Source organism: Lithobates pipiens, unplaced genomic scaffold (genome assembly GCF_037356315.1).
Source record: "Lithobates pipiens isolate NorthernLeopardFrog02 unplaced genomic scaffold, aLitPip1_a1.2 Scaffold_17, whole genome shotgun sequence".
Classification (NCBI taxonomy): domain Eukaryota; kingdom Metazoa; phylum Chordata; class Amphibia; order Anura; family Ranidae; genus Lithobates; species Lithobates pipiens.
The window spans coordinates 5744508-5761319 of NW_027507755.1; the positions used below are offsets into that span (position 1 = coordinate 5744508).

At 45.3% G+C, this 16812-nt stretch overlaps 1 protein-coding gene across 1 annotated transcript in view; it reads right to left on the minus strand.

Moving 5' to 3' along the window:
* The window catches only part of LOC143986611 (zona pellucida sperm-binding protein 4-like), a 62821-nt gene extending 51373 nt beyond the window's left edge, over nucleotides 1-11448 (minus strand). Inside the window, exons 1-2 of the mRNA XM_077485030.1 lie at nucleotides 11289-11448; nucleotides 7234-7355 (exon numbers count right to left, since the gene is read on the minus strand). Coding sequence (XP_077341156.1) covers nucleotides 7234-7355; nucleotides 11289-11448 — 282 coding nt within the window. The remainder of the gene's footprint in view (nucleotides 1-7233; nucleotides 7356-11288) is intronic.
* Between the last annotated feature and the right edge of the window lie 5364 nt (nucleotides 11449-16812).

Below are 16812 nucleotides of genomic sequence, written 5' to 3' on the forward strand. Positions count from 1 at the left end.
TGCTCTGGTTGTCTCAGTCCTGCTTTAAGCCAGCGTCGTCACGCTGTTTCTCTTGCGCAAGACACAGGGCCCTCAGATGACTCAGGCGTCTCTGGATCCTTCCTGATCTGGTCACACTGTCTCTTTAGCACACAGTTATGAAGCAGAGTCGCTGGTTGCTCCGCTCCACAGTTGCTGGAGGCTGTGCTCTCCGGAAGGCCTCCCCACAGGTCCTTGTAGGCAGGCCACGCGTCCCAAAGAGAAAATGGCCAAATAATAATAATAAATAATAAATAATAATAAGTCCCTTCTACATTTAGGCCACTAGATGGTGGCAAGTACCAAATTTATAACATTGTCCATAGCTTAACATTACATAGTACCAACAGGCAAAAATACAAGCGCTACACAAATATGCAGACCAGACTTGGTTTCAAAAGGTTCAGAGGAAGAGAAACCCATCAGACGATCACTCCATCTTACTATCCTACGAGATATGAGTATTGTTTTAAAACCTCTTAGAGCAGGGATATGCAATTAGCGGACCTCCAGTTGTTGCAAAACTACAAGTCCCATCATGCCTCTGGGTGTCATGCTTGTGGCTGTCAGTCTTGCAATGCCTCATGGGACTTGTAGTTCTGCAACAGCTTGAGCATGACATGCCTCATGACAATGTTATTCCAGATACCAAATGTGAGTACTCCGTCTGCTTTTTAATAAACGTTTTAACAAGGATAATGCACTAGGCCACGTGGCTCTTTCCTTGTTTTAGTTCTCCCCCTAGTTGGCTAAGGCAGTGGGGCGTGCAGAAGCCATCCATTAAGCACCTAATGGAAGTACACATTTTCACCTAGGCCCGCCGCACAGCACAGTTGTGCATTTATTTATTTTTTGTTGATGTTGACAGCAGGGCCTTCCAGTTGGAGGGATTCCATGCTCTACCCCAACTTACGGTAGTTCTACTGGTTCAAGCTGATTTTTGAGGTCCTGTGTCAGATGGGGGCCCATTTCTAAATCTTCTTGGAAAGAAGATCTGGTTTTAAGAGCTCACTGAAGAATGCCTGGTGGAGGTTGAAAAGGGTCTAGCTATCCTGAGTAGTGATGGATGAACTTCCGACGGGACGTTTCGCGGACCGCGAATGCGGCCGATAGTTCGCAAACCGTAACGTTCGCGGCGGGCCCCATTGACTTCAATGGGAGGCGAACTTTGCAAACTTACAGGTCAAATTTGCAGCCACAATATAATTACTAGCTGTGCACACATAGTCCCACCACATGGCCAATGACATAACACATGTATGAGGTGAATCTGGGATCGACAACTACAAGCACTCTTTTTTATATGTGAAATTATGACAATTCAGGACTGTGGAGCGCATGAAGGCAATGGAGGAGAGGGAAGGTCAGGGTAGGCCAAGAAGAGGGTGCAGGAGATGATCACCAGCAGCGTGATAGACAGCACTGACACCAGCAGCGTAAGCAGCCCCAGGAGGAAGTCAGCATAGCACAGGGATGGTGGGAGCCCCTCATAATAAGCAGCCCCAGTAGAAAAATAGGACACGGCTCAACCTCTTCAAAGAGGAGGGTACGGGCATATACCGTATATACTCGAGTATAAGCCGAGATTTTCAGCCTCTTTTTTGAGGCTGAAAGTGCCCCCCTCGGCTTATACTCGAGTCATCGCTGTCTGCCCGCTCGATCAGCGTGTCGAGCAGACAGACAGCGGCCATTCTATTCAAAAGCCGCGCCTCCGGCTCCGCCTTCGCCTGCGATAGGCGGAACACTGAATTTCCCAGCAGCCTGTGTTCCGCCTATCACGGACATCGTATCATCCTCGTACTACGGACGAGGATGATACGACGTCTGTGATAGGCGGAACACAGGCTGCTGGGAAATTCAGTGTTCCGCCTATCACAGGCGAAGGCGGCGGCGCAGCTTTTGAACTTTACAATGGCCGCCGACGAAGAGGGCACGGGACGGAGGCAAGGGAAGGCACGGCACGGGACGGGACGGCGGCGGCAAGGCACGGCACGGATGCAAGGAGGCAAGTCACGGCACGGGACGGAGGCAAGGAGGCAAGGCACGGGACGGAGGCTCGGGACAAAGGTAGGCTGGACACACACACACACACACACACGGATGGAGACACACACAGGGATGGATGGATGGATGGAGACACACACACAGGGATGGATGGATGGATGGATGGATGGAGACACACACACACAGGGATGGATGGATGGATGGACACACACACACACAGGGATGGATGGACGGACACACAGGGATGGACGGACACACACACACAGGGATGGACGGACACACACACAGGGATGGACAGGCATGTCTCACCCTCGGCTTATACACGAGTCAATAAGTTTGCCAGTTTTTTTGGGGGTAAATTGGGGGCCTCGGCTTATATTCGGGTCGGCCTATACTCGAGTATATACGGTAGTACGGTGTGCTTTTTTTGGACAAGGAAGTGAGCCAAAATGAAGAAATGAAAAAACACACACGTTTCTAGACATATACATGGTCTACTGGTCACATGTGTTGAATTCCTCCAAGATCCATGCCTCATTCATTTTTAGAAATGGGAGATGGTTAACACTGGTGAGCTAGGCGAGTACGCTCATCAGTCACGATCCCCCCCTGCTGCGCTGAACGTCCTTTCGGACAGGACACTGGATGAGGGGCAAGCCAACAGTTCGATTGCAAATTGGGCAAGCTCTGGCCAGAGGTCAAGCCTGCCCACCCAGTAGTCCAGGGGTTCATCACTCCTCAGAGCGTTCACATCGGCCATTAACCCGATGTAGTCGGACACCTGATGGTCTAGGCGTTCCCTGATGCTGGATCCGGATGACACCTGTCGATGGGTCGGCTGAAAGAATGACCTCATATCCGAAGTCACCAACACATCTTCAAACCGGCCTCTTCTTGCAGGCGCTGTTGGATTGGTACCCGCAACTCCTTCTCTGAGAGTGGGAATTGCTCCTCTGCCAGCGCACACGCAAAAGCAGAATGCAGCATTTCTCGAAGCAAGGCCTGGAAGTGCTCCATTCTGACAGCCCTCTGACGGCGGTAACATTTCCGCCATTTTGTGTTTGTACCGGGGGTCTAAGTACGTTGCCACCCAGTACTGGTCCTTGACCCTTGTGCTTTTTATACAGGGGTCCCTATTAAAACACTGGAGCATGAAGGCCCCCCATTTGCACTGAACTGGAAGCGGTGTGGTGGCCTGGCTCCTGCTCATCCAGGATAATGTCGTCCTCTTCATTCTCCTCTCCCCATACATGCACAACAGGGATCCCAGAAAGGTTTAAAGCATGCTCTTCTTGCTCCTCCTCATCTGCCCCGGCACCATCCTCCTCTGACTCTTCTTCAGACTCCTGTTCACTTGTCTCAGAGTAGCCCCCCTGGGAATTCATCCAGCATTGCTACTTCCTCATCTTCCCGCTCCTGCTCCTCCACAGCTTGATCAATGACAACGCAATGCACGCTCCATAAAGAAGGCATAAGGTACCATGTCACTGATGGTGCCATGGCTGCGACTGACCAGTTTGGTGATCTCCTCAAATAGCCGCAGAAGTCTGCATGCATCGCGCATGAGCAGCCACTGAAAAAAAAAAAAAAAAAAAAAAACAGCTCCCCAGAACCTATTCTGCCGCAGAGTTCATACAGGTAGACGTTAGGCTGCTCCAGCAGAAACGTGCAGTTATCAAGCATATAGAAGGTTGAGTTCCATCGCGTCAGGCAATCGCAAATAAGACGTCTGACCTGCAGATTGTGTCGCCGCTGAATGTCAGCAAGGCGAGCCATGGCCGTGTAAGATCTTCTGAAATGGGCCGAGATTTTCCTTGCCTGCCGCAAGATGTCCTGGACCCCAGGGTATTTGACAACAAAACGCTGCACGACCAAGTTTAAGACGTGTGCCATGCATGGCACGTGTGTAATTTTGCCCTGTTTCAGTGTGCTAAGCAGATTGGCACCGTTGTCACACACCACTTTACCAACTGTCAAATTGAGCGGTGTTAGCCACTGATCTGCCTGTGAATGCAAAGCTGAAAGGAGTGCCGGGCCAGTGTGGCTCTTGGCTTCCAGGCACAACACGGCATGGCAACGTCTCACCTGACATGTCGAATAGGTTCTGGGGAGCTTGGGCGGAGCAGCAGTAGAGATGCTAGCAGCGGAAAAGGAGGAGTCAGCTGAGGAGGAGAGGGAGGAGGATGGAGGATGGAGGAGAAGAAGAGCCAGGCCTGCATGCAATCCGTGGCGGTAAAAACCAAATCTACATGGGTGCCATGGGTTACATGCTTGACGGCCGTCAGAAGGTTCACCCAGTGGGCAGTAAAAGTGATATACCTTCCCTGCCCGTGTTTGCTAGACCACGTGTCTGGTCAGATGTATCTTGGCACCGACACTGTGCCAGAGATACATTCACTTGCCGCTGAACATGTCCATATAGCTCTGGGATGCCCTTCTGTGAAAAATACTTCCTTCCTGGGACATTCCATTGTGGTGTTCCAATGGCCACAAATTTGCGAAAGGCCTCAGAGTCCACCAGTTTATATGGCAGTAGTTGGCAGGCTATCAGTTCTGACAAGCCAGCTGTCACAGTTGGGCAAGAGGGTTATCCGGCATCATTTTTTTACGCTCGAACATTAGGCCCACGGAAGCCTGCCTTTTTTGCAGAAAAACGTGAGCTTGGCGTGATGGAAGGTGGAGTGGAGGATAATTGTGAGGAGAGAGGAGAAGGAGAATTAGAAGACTAGGCTGGACGGTGAGAGCCTGGAGTGTGGCTTTGTGTGTTCCGTTGCTCCCACTGGGCTCGGTGATGGCTGCTCATGTGCCTTCTTAAGGCGGTCGTCCCTAGGTGAGTGTTGGGCTTACCGCAACTAATGCGTTGACTGCGAAGATTGCAGATGGCAACACTATTTTTCAGCAGTGGACACGTTAAAAAAGCCCACACTGCGGAGCCATGTGCCGGCGTCCTGGGAGCGCCGATGTGACCGTACATGGTTGATGACTCGCTCCTGATACATTAGCAGTCTGCTTTGTCCCTCCTGTGCCATGCAAGTTATTCCTGCTTCTCCTCCTCATCTGCTGGTCCATATCTCCCTCTGAACTCCCCTCTTCCTCTTGTGGGCACCCACATGACATCACTAGACACGTCACCATCAACGTCACCTTCCCCACCGCTATAAGTAGAGATCTCGGAGTAGGCAGCAACACCGGGGACCAACCTCCTCCTTGGTTGGATCTGGGTAATGTCGTCAGACTGCTGAGTGGCAGTTGTTGCTACCGCCTCTTCCTGATCCAATACCAAGAGTGGCTGCGCATCAGAAATGTCTTGATATGGATCGGAAAATAATTCCTGTGACTCAAGTAGAAGGTATGTGGCGGTGTTGGTGGTAGTGTCTTTGGGGGTGCACATAGCAGAGAGTCTAGAAGAGGGTTCAGATCGAGAGGATGAGGAGGGTGCAGAAGAGTAAGGCTGAGTGAGCCACTCAACCAAGTCTGGTGCTTCCTTTAAAGTAATTGAACGCACCTTCTGCAACTTCCCACTTTGGCTCCTGCCCTACCCCTACCACCCCTGCGGAAAGGCCTGCCTCTTCCTCTGCCTGTCATTTTTTAAATGACCCTGTGACAAAACTCAGTCCCTATACTGATAAAAGACTGCTGCAGTAAAGGGAAGCAGTCAGCAGTAGTGCACCTCAACCCTATATATTGTGGACCTATACCAGTCCTTAAGGAATAGCAGACTGTACCTCACTCAACCCTATGTACTGTAGTACCCTATACCTTACCAGTCCTTATAAGGACCTTTGTGGACCAAGTAGGTTGTGAATGATTAGCAGACTGTACCTCAGTCCCTATACTGATAAAGGACTACTGCAGCAGAAGGGCAGCAGTCAAGTATAATATTCTTTCTATATTTGGAAGAAAGAATATTATACGTGTACAAGCCTATTACCATAGCAGTCCTGAAAAGAACCTTTGTGGACCCAATAGTAACAGCTACTGATTAAACTGACTGTCCCTCACTGCCACACAGCTTCCTGCCTGTCCCTATTTAAACTGACAAAACATAGGCTGCTGGAACAATAACTTGAATAGCACTCAAAACTATAACCTGTACTACTTTACCATACCAGTCCTGAAAAGGACTTTTGTGGACCTAATAGTAACAGCTAATGATTAAAGTGACTGTCCCTGCTGCATACAGCGTCCTGTCCCTCTCTCTACACTGACAAAAGACAGGCTGCTGCAACAATCACTAGCACAGCAGTGCCTCAAACCTATATCCTGAACTACACCTAACACCTATACCATACCAGTCCTGAAAAGAACTTTTGTGGACCTAATAGCTAGTGATTTGGGTCACTGCAGTCTCTCCCTGCTCCACACAGCAACCTCTCCCTATAGTGACAGTAGAAAGAATGTAAAATGGCCGCCGGATCGGGTCTATTTATAAGTTAGGGGGAATGTCCAAGTGTCCATGTGCTGTAATGTCTCAATTGGCTGTCCTGTACCCCCCCCCCCCCCGCCCCCGATTAGGCAGACCGCAAACAGCCAAAATTCGCCGCGAAACGACCGCCGGGCGAACCGTTCGGCCATCCCTAATCCTGAGGCACTTTGGGCAATAACTTCTCCCTCACTGAGGAGTGTCTGGTGGATACCGGAAAGAGGCTTCTGGCTATCCTGTGACATTGAGATTAGACCTGAAAATTCTGGCCCTAGTGACTGAGTGCTGGTGTCCTTTGGGTGAGAGTGCCAGTGGTGATTCTGGCTGAGGTAGCCCTCACAAGGCTTAAGATTATCTTTATTTGTTCTTGGTGCAAGGACTGTTCAGAGAAGTGTAACCAGTGTAGTGTCTTTCTGGAACTATGTAGTGTTCTCACAGCATCCCATTCCACCCTACACACTCTCCAGATTCATTAAGGAATACATGAAAAACAAAAACCATCCCCTAAACAGTTTATGGACTCTTGCCATGTACCTGACTGTCATTGCATTATTTTGTTAAAAAAATAAAAAAATAAAATTGGAGGCCCTTGGGCGGGGGCGGGATTGCACTACACATACTATTAAACCAAACCATTCCTCCTCCTGTGCCCCCCCCCCTCCCCACAACCTCTCCAGAATGATTTACATATGCCTGCAAGTACGTTGGCAAGTTCACATTTCTATTAAGCCAGTATGAGAAAAATGTAATATACCACCCTATACAATTTCTGTCTTGATGGATCTTACAGTTTGAGTGACATAACAGCCTTTGTAAGCAGTTCCAACAATCACAGAGCCATCTGGTTTCTGGGTCACCCAAAGGCTGCAGGAAGTGTAAGTTTGCAAGATGTCCATTTTTCCACTTTTATCTGAAAAAAAAAATAATACTCTTGAGACCCACTATACAGAATACAGACATTGTCATGAAAAGCTTGTTACAACAGAATAGTTCTATTACATAAGTGATGATAAGTAATAGTTGGTGTTGCGCTCCAAATAAACAGAAAGAGATACCAATATAGTAAAATAAACTAGCTATAGTGCCTAAACGTCAGTAAATGGTAAATAAACTCAAATAGTGTATATATCCACTCTGGTGCAGTACATCAGACTGTGCACCTAACCCAGTGCCAACAGTAGCCGATCAAGTGTTATGTGTAAAATCCATAATCAAAAAAGATACAAATAGAAGTAAAACAGCGTGTAGCATAGATAAAAATAAATATAAAAAATGAAAATAAAAATGAGAATAAATAAAATAAAAAAAAAAGTTAATACTCAAAATATACAAAAGGATAGGACTTGTAAAAACTTAATAGTGCAACTTAATCAAAGTGCATATAGTGCTGAAGATAATCAAAATCCAAACGCACATCCAGAATGTGCTCTAAAATATCACATCAAATAATGGTAATCTATAGTCATGCAAAGTGTGGGTCCATTCAGTGGTAGATAAATCAGTATGCTGCGTGACCAAAAAAAAGGGGGCTGATTCCACCGGTGCTCCTGTGAATCTTGTGTTCACACACTAGGTGCAATAACTACCTTACTGCTGTAAGGTAAACAGCATTCCAAAAAGCACTTGCTATCCGCTGGTGTGGGTTCAGTAAATGGTTTACTCTGGACACTCAGTCACCATGTATATGTAGTCATCATAAAGGGAAGAAAGGGGAACACTCCAATGGTGAAGTATGTATTCAAAGTTTCGATTTATTCAATAGGAAAAGTCTTGGGTACTCACATTTAAAAGACATAAAATGCACAGTTTCAATACACGAACGAGCACCGCGCTCGTACTCCGGACGTCCGGGATTCCCTGATGAAGTCACATGACGATACGCGTAGGAACGCTATTGGAGAGTGAGGACACCGGAAGTGACGTCCGGAGTACGAGCGCGGTGCTCGTTCGGGTTTTGAAACTGTGCATTTTATGTCTTTTAAATGTGAGTACCCAAGACTTTTCCTATTGAATAAATCGAAACTTTGAATACATACTTCACCATTGGAGTGTTCCCCTTTCTTTCCTTTATGATGACTACATATACATGGTGACTGAGTGTCCAGAGTAAACCATTTACTGAACCCACACGAGCGGATAGCAAGTGCTTTTTGGAATGCCGTTTACCTTACAGCAGTAAGGTAAGGTAGTTATTGCACCTAGTGTGTGAACACAAGATTCACAGGAGCACCGGTGGAATCAGCCCCCTTTTTTTTGGTCACGCAGCATACTGATTTATCTACCACTGAATGGACCCACATTTTGCATGACTATAGATTACCATTATTTGATGAGATATTTTAGAGCACCTTCTGGACGTTTATACTTTAGAGCACATTCTGGATGTGCGTTTGGATTTTGATCATCATCTTCAGCACTATATGCACTTTGATTAAGATACACTGGATGTTATTGCACTATACTAAGTTGCACTATTAAGTTTTTACAAGTCCTATCCTTTTGTATATTTTGAGTATTAACTTTTTTATTTTTATACCCCTTTTTATATTCATTTTATTTTAATTTTATTTATTCTCATTTTTATTTTTATTTTCATTATTTTTTATATTTTTTATTTTATCTATGCTACACGCTGTTTTACTTCTATTTGTAAATTTTTTGATTATGGATTTTACACATAACACTTGATCTGTTACTGTTAGCACTGGGTTAGGTGCACAGTCTGATGTACTGCACCAGAGTGGATATATACACTGTTTGAGTTTATTAAGGCACGTCGTTTATTTACCATTTACTGATGTTTAGGCACTATAGCTAGTTTATTTTACTATATTGGTATCTCTTTCTGTCTATTTGGAGCGCAACACCAACTATTACTTATCACTTATTTTGGGGAGGGGGTTATCACCCCTACCGGTGTTTTGCTGCAACCATAGTCTTTATTTTTACTTTAGGGCACGTAGTTTGGCGCGAGAATACCTTATACCTTTAGTTCTATTACATAGATCAATTTTCCTTTCAGCTACTTTCACACTGAGATGCTTTACAGGCACTACAGTGCAAAGAAAAAAAAGCCTGCATATCGCCTGTCAAGAGCCTCTCCTGTCTCTCCAGTGTGAAAGCCTGAGCACTTAGTACTTTTACACTGGAGCGGTGCGCTTGCAGTATGATAAAAAAGTGCAAGCAGCATCTTTGCAGTACTGTAGGAGTGGTGTATACACTGCTCCTAGAACACCCCTGCCCATAGAAGTCAATGGGGCACCACCACAGCAGTGTTTAACCCTTTTTCAGCTGCTAGCGGGGGTTAAAAGTGCCATGCTAGTGGCCGAATAGCACCACTAAAAATAGCAGTGCTTTACCACCGATGCCCATCCCAGTGTGAAAGTAACCTTACTCCAGCTCGTCCATGGTGGCAAACATGGGTTGAGACCCATGTGTGACACCATAGACGAGCTGGAGTACAGCTACTGTCACACTGGGGCGGGCGTTGGCAGTAAAGCACCGCTATTTTTAACGGCGTCCAAAATAATTCTGCCCACAATTCAAATGCCCAGGTGTGAATGCAGCCTAAGAGAAAGCTACTATTACCGGATTAAAAACCTGGTATAATTACTGCTTCTATGAAGTTTGAAGGGAAGCAGTAATTATACCAGGTTTTTAATCTGGCAATAGTAGCCTTCTCTTAGGCTGCATTCACACCTGGGCATTTGAGTTGTGGGCAGAATTGCCATGATTCTGCCAGGGAGTCCAAATCAATCTGCTAAAAATGACAGATCACACAGCGCAAATTCCAGATGCCATTCAGTTTAAGGTCACCTAAAAAAGCTTTGGTAAATAGACAGTCCAGTTCATTAAAGCAGAACTTCACAAAAAATAAATAAAAAAAAAAAGTGAAATTCCTCTAGGGCCTCATGCACACACAAAAAGCTATCCATATCCAGATACCTCTCACACCAAATCTGCTACTTGGTATATAGCACAGTGTCCAGCAGGTTTTGAGCTACACGAACAGATTTGGAGTGGAGGGGAATATAACCTCTGTCAAGCTTTTACAGGAGATTGGAGTCCTTGTTGGATAGTTTTTTACTCATTTAGGGAAAGAATATGTCAAGGGAGGGATGCAGACAGAAACCAGAGAGGTATAAGAGGAATACTGTACAGGGGATCTCGGCTAGCCAGTAAGACTGGTTGCTCAACAGTTTCTGGCATCTCTACTTTTGAATTACTAACCTTAAACAGGCAAGCCGATCAAAAGGAATTAAAATTCAAACTGATTGTAAAGGCAGAAGGTTTTGAGCTAAAGCATTCTCTGCACTCAATATAGCACAAAGCTACATTCACATCATTATTAGGGACGCAGTGTGAATAATAATAACAATAACAATCTAAAAAGGACCACAGCATACTGAGGAGCCTTGACATATTTGCAAAAGCGCACAACTAAGCCATTGGTTTCAAACAGAAGTTGAAAGACAGGGCCAATTTAGCAATTTTACAGCCTAGCTGGTAAACGTCAGGAACTTTTTGTATTGTGCATTGCCCTCCCGTGTGCACTTCACTGCAAAGGCGAGTTATAAATTGGGGTGGTTGGTTGCCATCTTTTTGTATAACAGCAACCAGGGCATTTGCAACACTTCTACATTCAATTGAATGGGTTGCACAAAGCCCACCAAGAGTTACATAGTGGATAATTTTTCAGCAAAAAAAAAATAAAAATATAACACAAACCAACACACACACACACACACACACACACACACACACACACAAATTTTCCTTGAAATAAAGGAATATCCAACCATGAAATATACAACATATCAGTTTGTTATTAAAGGAAACTTACGTAGAACCTTCAGTTTGGCATCATGCTTTATATGTCTTGGAATGACAACTTGCATATTCTCCATACCACATTGCACATCCAGGTCTTCATCTTGTACAGCCAAAACGCTAAAAACCCCAGTAATTGCACAATATGCACTGACCAGGACCCTCAGAGACATGGCTCCCTTCATCCTAACACCTCACTTTAAGCTAAAGGATATCCTACCTGGACTCTTATATTAGGAGTGTATGGAGTACAGGACACCTGATGACACTTGAGCAGGATTGCCGTTAACTCTTCCATAGACTGCACAGACAGGCTATTCAGTAACAGACCAAGGTTGTCATAGCCAGACTTCAGGAAACCCTCAGGAACTACATTACATTACATTACATGTACAGATTTCTTTTAAAGGAATATCCTCTCATCTGGCAAGGTTGGTGGTATATGACCATTACCTGTGCCTCATTTATTATAGACGTGAACATTGCATGAAATTCCATATCTGAAGTATAGCGAAGTAACGTGATTTCAAAGCCACAGGGCTTAAGCATTATTAAACGCATAGCAAACATTTAGTATGTAGCGAGGTCCCAGAGGCATAATGGTGACCTCCAGAGTTAGGGACAGCTGACATCCTTTTATGTAGAGTGGGTTAGGAGGCATGGTAGGTGTAGTGCTAAGTAGATTCATGGGTGCCAGACACTTTTGAATGCAAAGAGGTTTATTTTCTCTTGAACAGAACTGTGGGAGAGAGGGTTAGGGCCAGGACACCCTTTAGTGGTTGCAATGTTAATTAGCAGGCTCCAAGACTTCTATAGGTAGACAGCCATGCAGGGAAAGGCTCCCAGCCGGACACCACATCTGCATGCGTAGACACGCTGTCTTCTATGGCAACAAACTTGAACAGTTTCTATCACAAGTTGAAATGAACGCTTTCACTTCCCCCACAATATCCTTTTTAGATCTTCACTCAACTGAGCTCCCAGTCTATCACCTAGACCCACTCATCCACTGCCACCGGATCTCCTGTGCTCCTCAAATATTCTCACTGAGTATCTTCCTCAAGCATCACCCCCCATGTCCCTGCTGGGTCCCTAGCTTGGCACTCACAGATACTCCTCAAACGTCACCTCACTGGCCTGCTCGGTCCCTGGCTTGGCACACAAGACTGCGCTGCAAGCGTCACCTCCGCTGGCTGGGTCGCTGGCTTGACATCTGCTGAAGTTTCCCGATTCTTCACCGTCTCCGGTTGGGGAGAATACTGCTCTGGTACTTGCTTCAGCTACTTATGGTGGTTCCTAGTAACAAGGTGGATGGTCCCTTATGCTCCTTTCACACCGAGGTGGTTTTCAAGCGCTACAGCCGGAGGGCTTTCACACTGGAGCGGTGCATTAGCAGGACGGTGAAAAAAGTCCTGCTAGCCGCATCTTTGGAGCAGTGAAGGATTGAAATCAATGGGGCAGCGCGGCTACATCCCCGGCAAAGTGCCGCTGCAGCGGCGCTTTGCGGGCGGTTTTAACTCTTTTCGGCCGCTAGCAGGTTTTTTTCGGCCACTAAAACTACGGTAAAGCGCTGCTAAAAATAGCAGCGCTTTACCGCTGACGCCCGCACCACCCCAGTGGCACAGAACCCTGCCGATCACCTGACCTCAACAAAATAAACAGGCTCTCCCAGCAGGCCTAGGGACCCAAGAATATCCTTGCCCATTGGCTGAGATACCCCATCTATTCCTAATCTGTCCTTGCAATGCCCTTGTTTTATCCAGTGCCACCAGATACCCGGCCATCTAGTAACAGAAGAGAGAATGGCAGCAATTCCAGAATTAGTGTGGAATTAATTGATGTCCTATCAATTGGCCAAAGCAACCATACCTGACAGGTAAATTTACTAGCAACCCTGCCTAAACATCAGGGTGCTTCAAGTATAATACAGCTTAGATGTGGTGGCTGCATTCATTAACTTTTTCAGGCAGATGTATCAGTTACAGGGATGAGACAAACCATTGATCACTGACAGGGGTGCTTGCAATGATCAGATTTTATTTAGTTATGTAAAACCTTTATCCCAAAAGCAAAGAACAATATTGGTGTAGTTCAGTGGCGGCTGGTGTTATTTTGTTTGGGGGAGCAGAAAACAACCAACCCCCCCGCTGTCCGTCGGTCTAGGCAGTTACCCCATCTATGCAGCGGGGATCGGCAGCCGTAGAGCGGCGGTGGGGATCGGACATCCATGCAGCGGCGGCACGAACCAGGCATCAGCGGGGACTGGACGGCTCTTCTCCTCCTCGCTTCCGCTGTGAGTCTCCTCCCCTCCTCCTAGGCATCCAATAGGATTGCCTGTCCTTTCAGCCAATTGGGTGATGGGTGTCAGTTCTGCTTCCCAATTGGCTGGGAGGAGGATCAGTGTTACTCCTGAAGAAGCAGTTTGGCGAATTATGTTGAGCGAAGATCATTTGTCAACATTCTAACATTCATATTTGGATATCTCTTGTTGGTTTTCAAGGTATTGTAAAGTCAGAAGGTTTTTTATCTTAATGCATTCGATGTATTAAGATAAAAAGCCTTCTGTGTTCAGCAGCAGCCCTCAACCCCCGTAATGCTTACCTGAGCCCCACCTCTGTCCAGCGATGTACACGAGTGTCACGACTGTCCGAGACTCTCCCTCTTGATTGTGAAAATATAGCTGAAAAACAGCAGCTAATAAACTCTGCGCCACTTATACAAATGTAAAAAGAGAAATAAACTAATAGTCAGTGAATCAAATAAACTAAATGAAACACTAATAGCTGCTCCCTAGAAACAAGAGAAAAAAACTTGTCGTGCTGAAAATAAGGTAATAGTAGGGGCGCTGAAAAAATTATAAATATAAATGTCAATTACAAATGTGAAAATTAATAATCATAGAACACCTCAAGTAATAGACAACCTATCACCATGAATTAAAAAACAAATAGTTGCAAAGAAATTGATAATATAGACAATAGAAAATAATAAATAAAATAATAAATAAAAAATAATAGAAAATAAATTATTTATTATTTTCTATTGTCTATATTATCCATTTCTTTGCAACTATTTGTTTTTTAATTCATGGTGATAGGTTGTCTATTACTTGAGGTGTTCTATGATTATTAATTTTCACATTTGTAATTGACATTTATATTTATAATTTTTTCAGCGCCCCTACTATTACCTTATTTTCTCCCTCTTGATTGGCTGAGACACAGCAGCGGCGGCATTGGCTCCCGCTGCTGTCAATCAAAGTCAGTCAGTTAATCAGGAGGAAGAGGGGGCAGGGCACTGGACACAGGGAGCTGTGACTTGGCTCGGGTGAAACCATAGCAAACTGCTTGCTGAGGGGGCACTCAACAGGAAGGAGGGACCAGGAGCAAAGAAGAGGGACCTGAGAAGAGGAGGATCCGGGCTGCTCTGTGCAAATCCACTGCAACAGAGCAGGTAAGTATAACATGTTTGTTATTTTTATTGAAAAAAAAAAATAGACTTTACAATCACTTGAATGAATTAACAGTATTTGCATACTGTACAATAAAGACATCTTTATCTTCCTTTACAATATATGCATATTTTTGGGATAAAGGGGCCTTTGATTTTCAGGTTAAGTGGTATAATTAAATATTTACTGCAAAAACAATAATGATAAATAAATAAAAAACATGAAAATTAAAAAAATGTAAATGTTAATACTAAATAAAATAGAAGGTGAAAAAAAAAAATCTGCAGAAAAACAGTAGCTATGGGATGAAGGGGAAGAAATAACTATGCAGGACTGATTAGGGTTAACTAAGGTTTAATAATAGGGTAGCACTGACCCCCGAAGGAGCTGCTGGTTTTATTGGGCTTACCGCTACCTTCTTGACCTTGTCTCCGTCTAGGGTTTCTCGTGGTAGATGGCCTAAAGTAATGTAGAAACTGACACACAGAATCTTCTTTTGGGTTATTTATTTGAAAGATAAAACAGTCTCTCAATTGAGGGTAGAGGGTTAAGGGAAAGCTCAGGCACTTTTGAACTGCAAGAGTAGGAAAGTCTCTCATAGAATAAATCCAGAGAAAAAATGTTTCACAGCTGGATTGTCACAACCCCCGGATAGACCTCCTCTCACTAGGCCTAGCAGCCGGTAGGGTGTTAAGTAAAAGAAAAGTCTCTGCCACAGACTTGGATGTAGAACTGAGGGACGTAGACAAATTTAAAGAGCTATCATACGGTACCAGTATCTCTCAGCCAGTCCGGCAATACCGTATGAGTGTAGATCCATGTAGTGTCCTTCAACTGAGCCTCCAGGCTCCTTCAGAGAAGCCAGCCTTGTGCATGGCCTTCTCCTGAAGAGTCCTCCCCTGGATGCTCCTCCAGTTGCTGGGCCTCTCCTTAGCTGAGACGGCACCGGACCACCTTTGAATCCTTAGACCCCTATATCCATTCAGGCCTGTCCCTGCAGTTGTTTCGCCTCAGGCTATCCAGCCCCGAGCCTTGGAATTGCATGGATCCGCACCCCAGGCCAGGAGGGCCATGGGGGCTGGTCAGGAGGACCAGGACCAAACAGACAGAAAATATCTTCTGGACCAGAACCCCAAAACACGTGATGTCAGTACCTTAAATACCATCTCCCAGAATGTGCAGGAGGAGAACACTCCCACTGGGTTGGTTCAGAGAGAAGAATGGCATTCAATACGCCCAGCTAAACTGCGTTCTCATACTCGCCGCCGATGACAGCAACACCTGCGGCCAAGGAGAACCCAGTGCAATCCAGCTAGACTGGTATTGAAACCATAATTTAGCATAGTTAGCCAAAACCCAACTGTGGTTTCAGGAATATTCATCTTCAAAAACAAATAGCACGTGCTCGTAAAGAGCCGGCGCTACAATAGAAATACTGTTTATTAGATTTTCTTTACATGTAAGATTTAGGCTCTGTTACCTCTACTGCGAGTTGTTGTGCGACTTGTATTTCAATAGTCCTCGTTCTAATTGCACTACTTTGTTACGAGTTCGGTTTGACTTGTTCTCACATGGTTTTCACCAGTTGCATGACATTGCATCAAAAATCGCATTGTAAAATCGCACACTGTAAATCGCGTGACTTTGGGGTTGCAATAGTGGAAAAAGGGCCTAATGCCGCGTACACATGATTGGAAATTCGGCCAGCAAAAGACCGATGAGAGCTTTTGGTCTGAAACTGTGTGTATGCTCCATCGGACTTTTGTTGGCCGAATTCCAGCCAGCAAAAGATTGAGAGCATGTTCTCAGTTGGAAAAAGTTCTGTTTGAGAATTCTGATCGCCTGTAGCAATTCCGACGCACAAAATTCCTACGCATGCTCGGAAACAATTCAACGAATGCTCAGAAGCATTGAACTTAATTTTCTCGGCTCGTCGTAGTGTTGTATGTCACTGTGTACTTGACGGTCGAAAGTTCAGCGAACTTTTGTGTGACTGTGTGTATGCAAGCCAAGCTTGAGCGGATTTCCGTCGGAAATATAGGATTTTTTGTACTCACCGTAAAATCCTTTACTCTGTAATTCACCG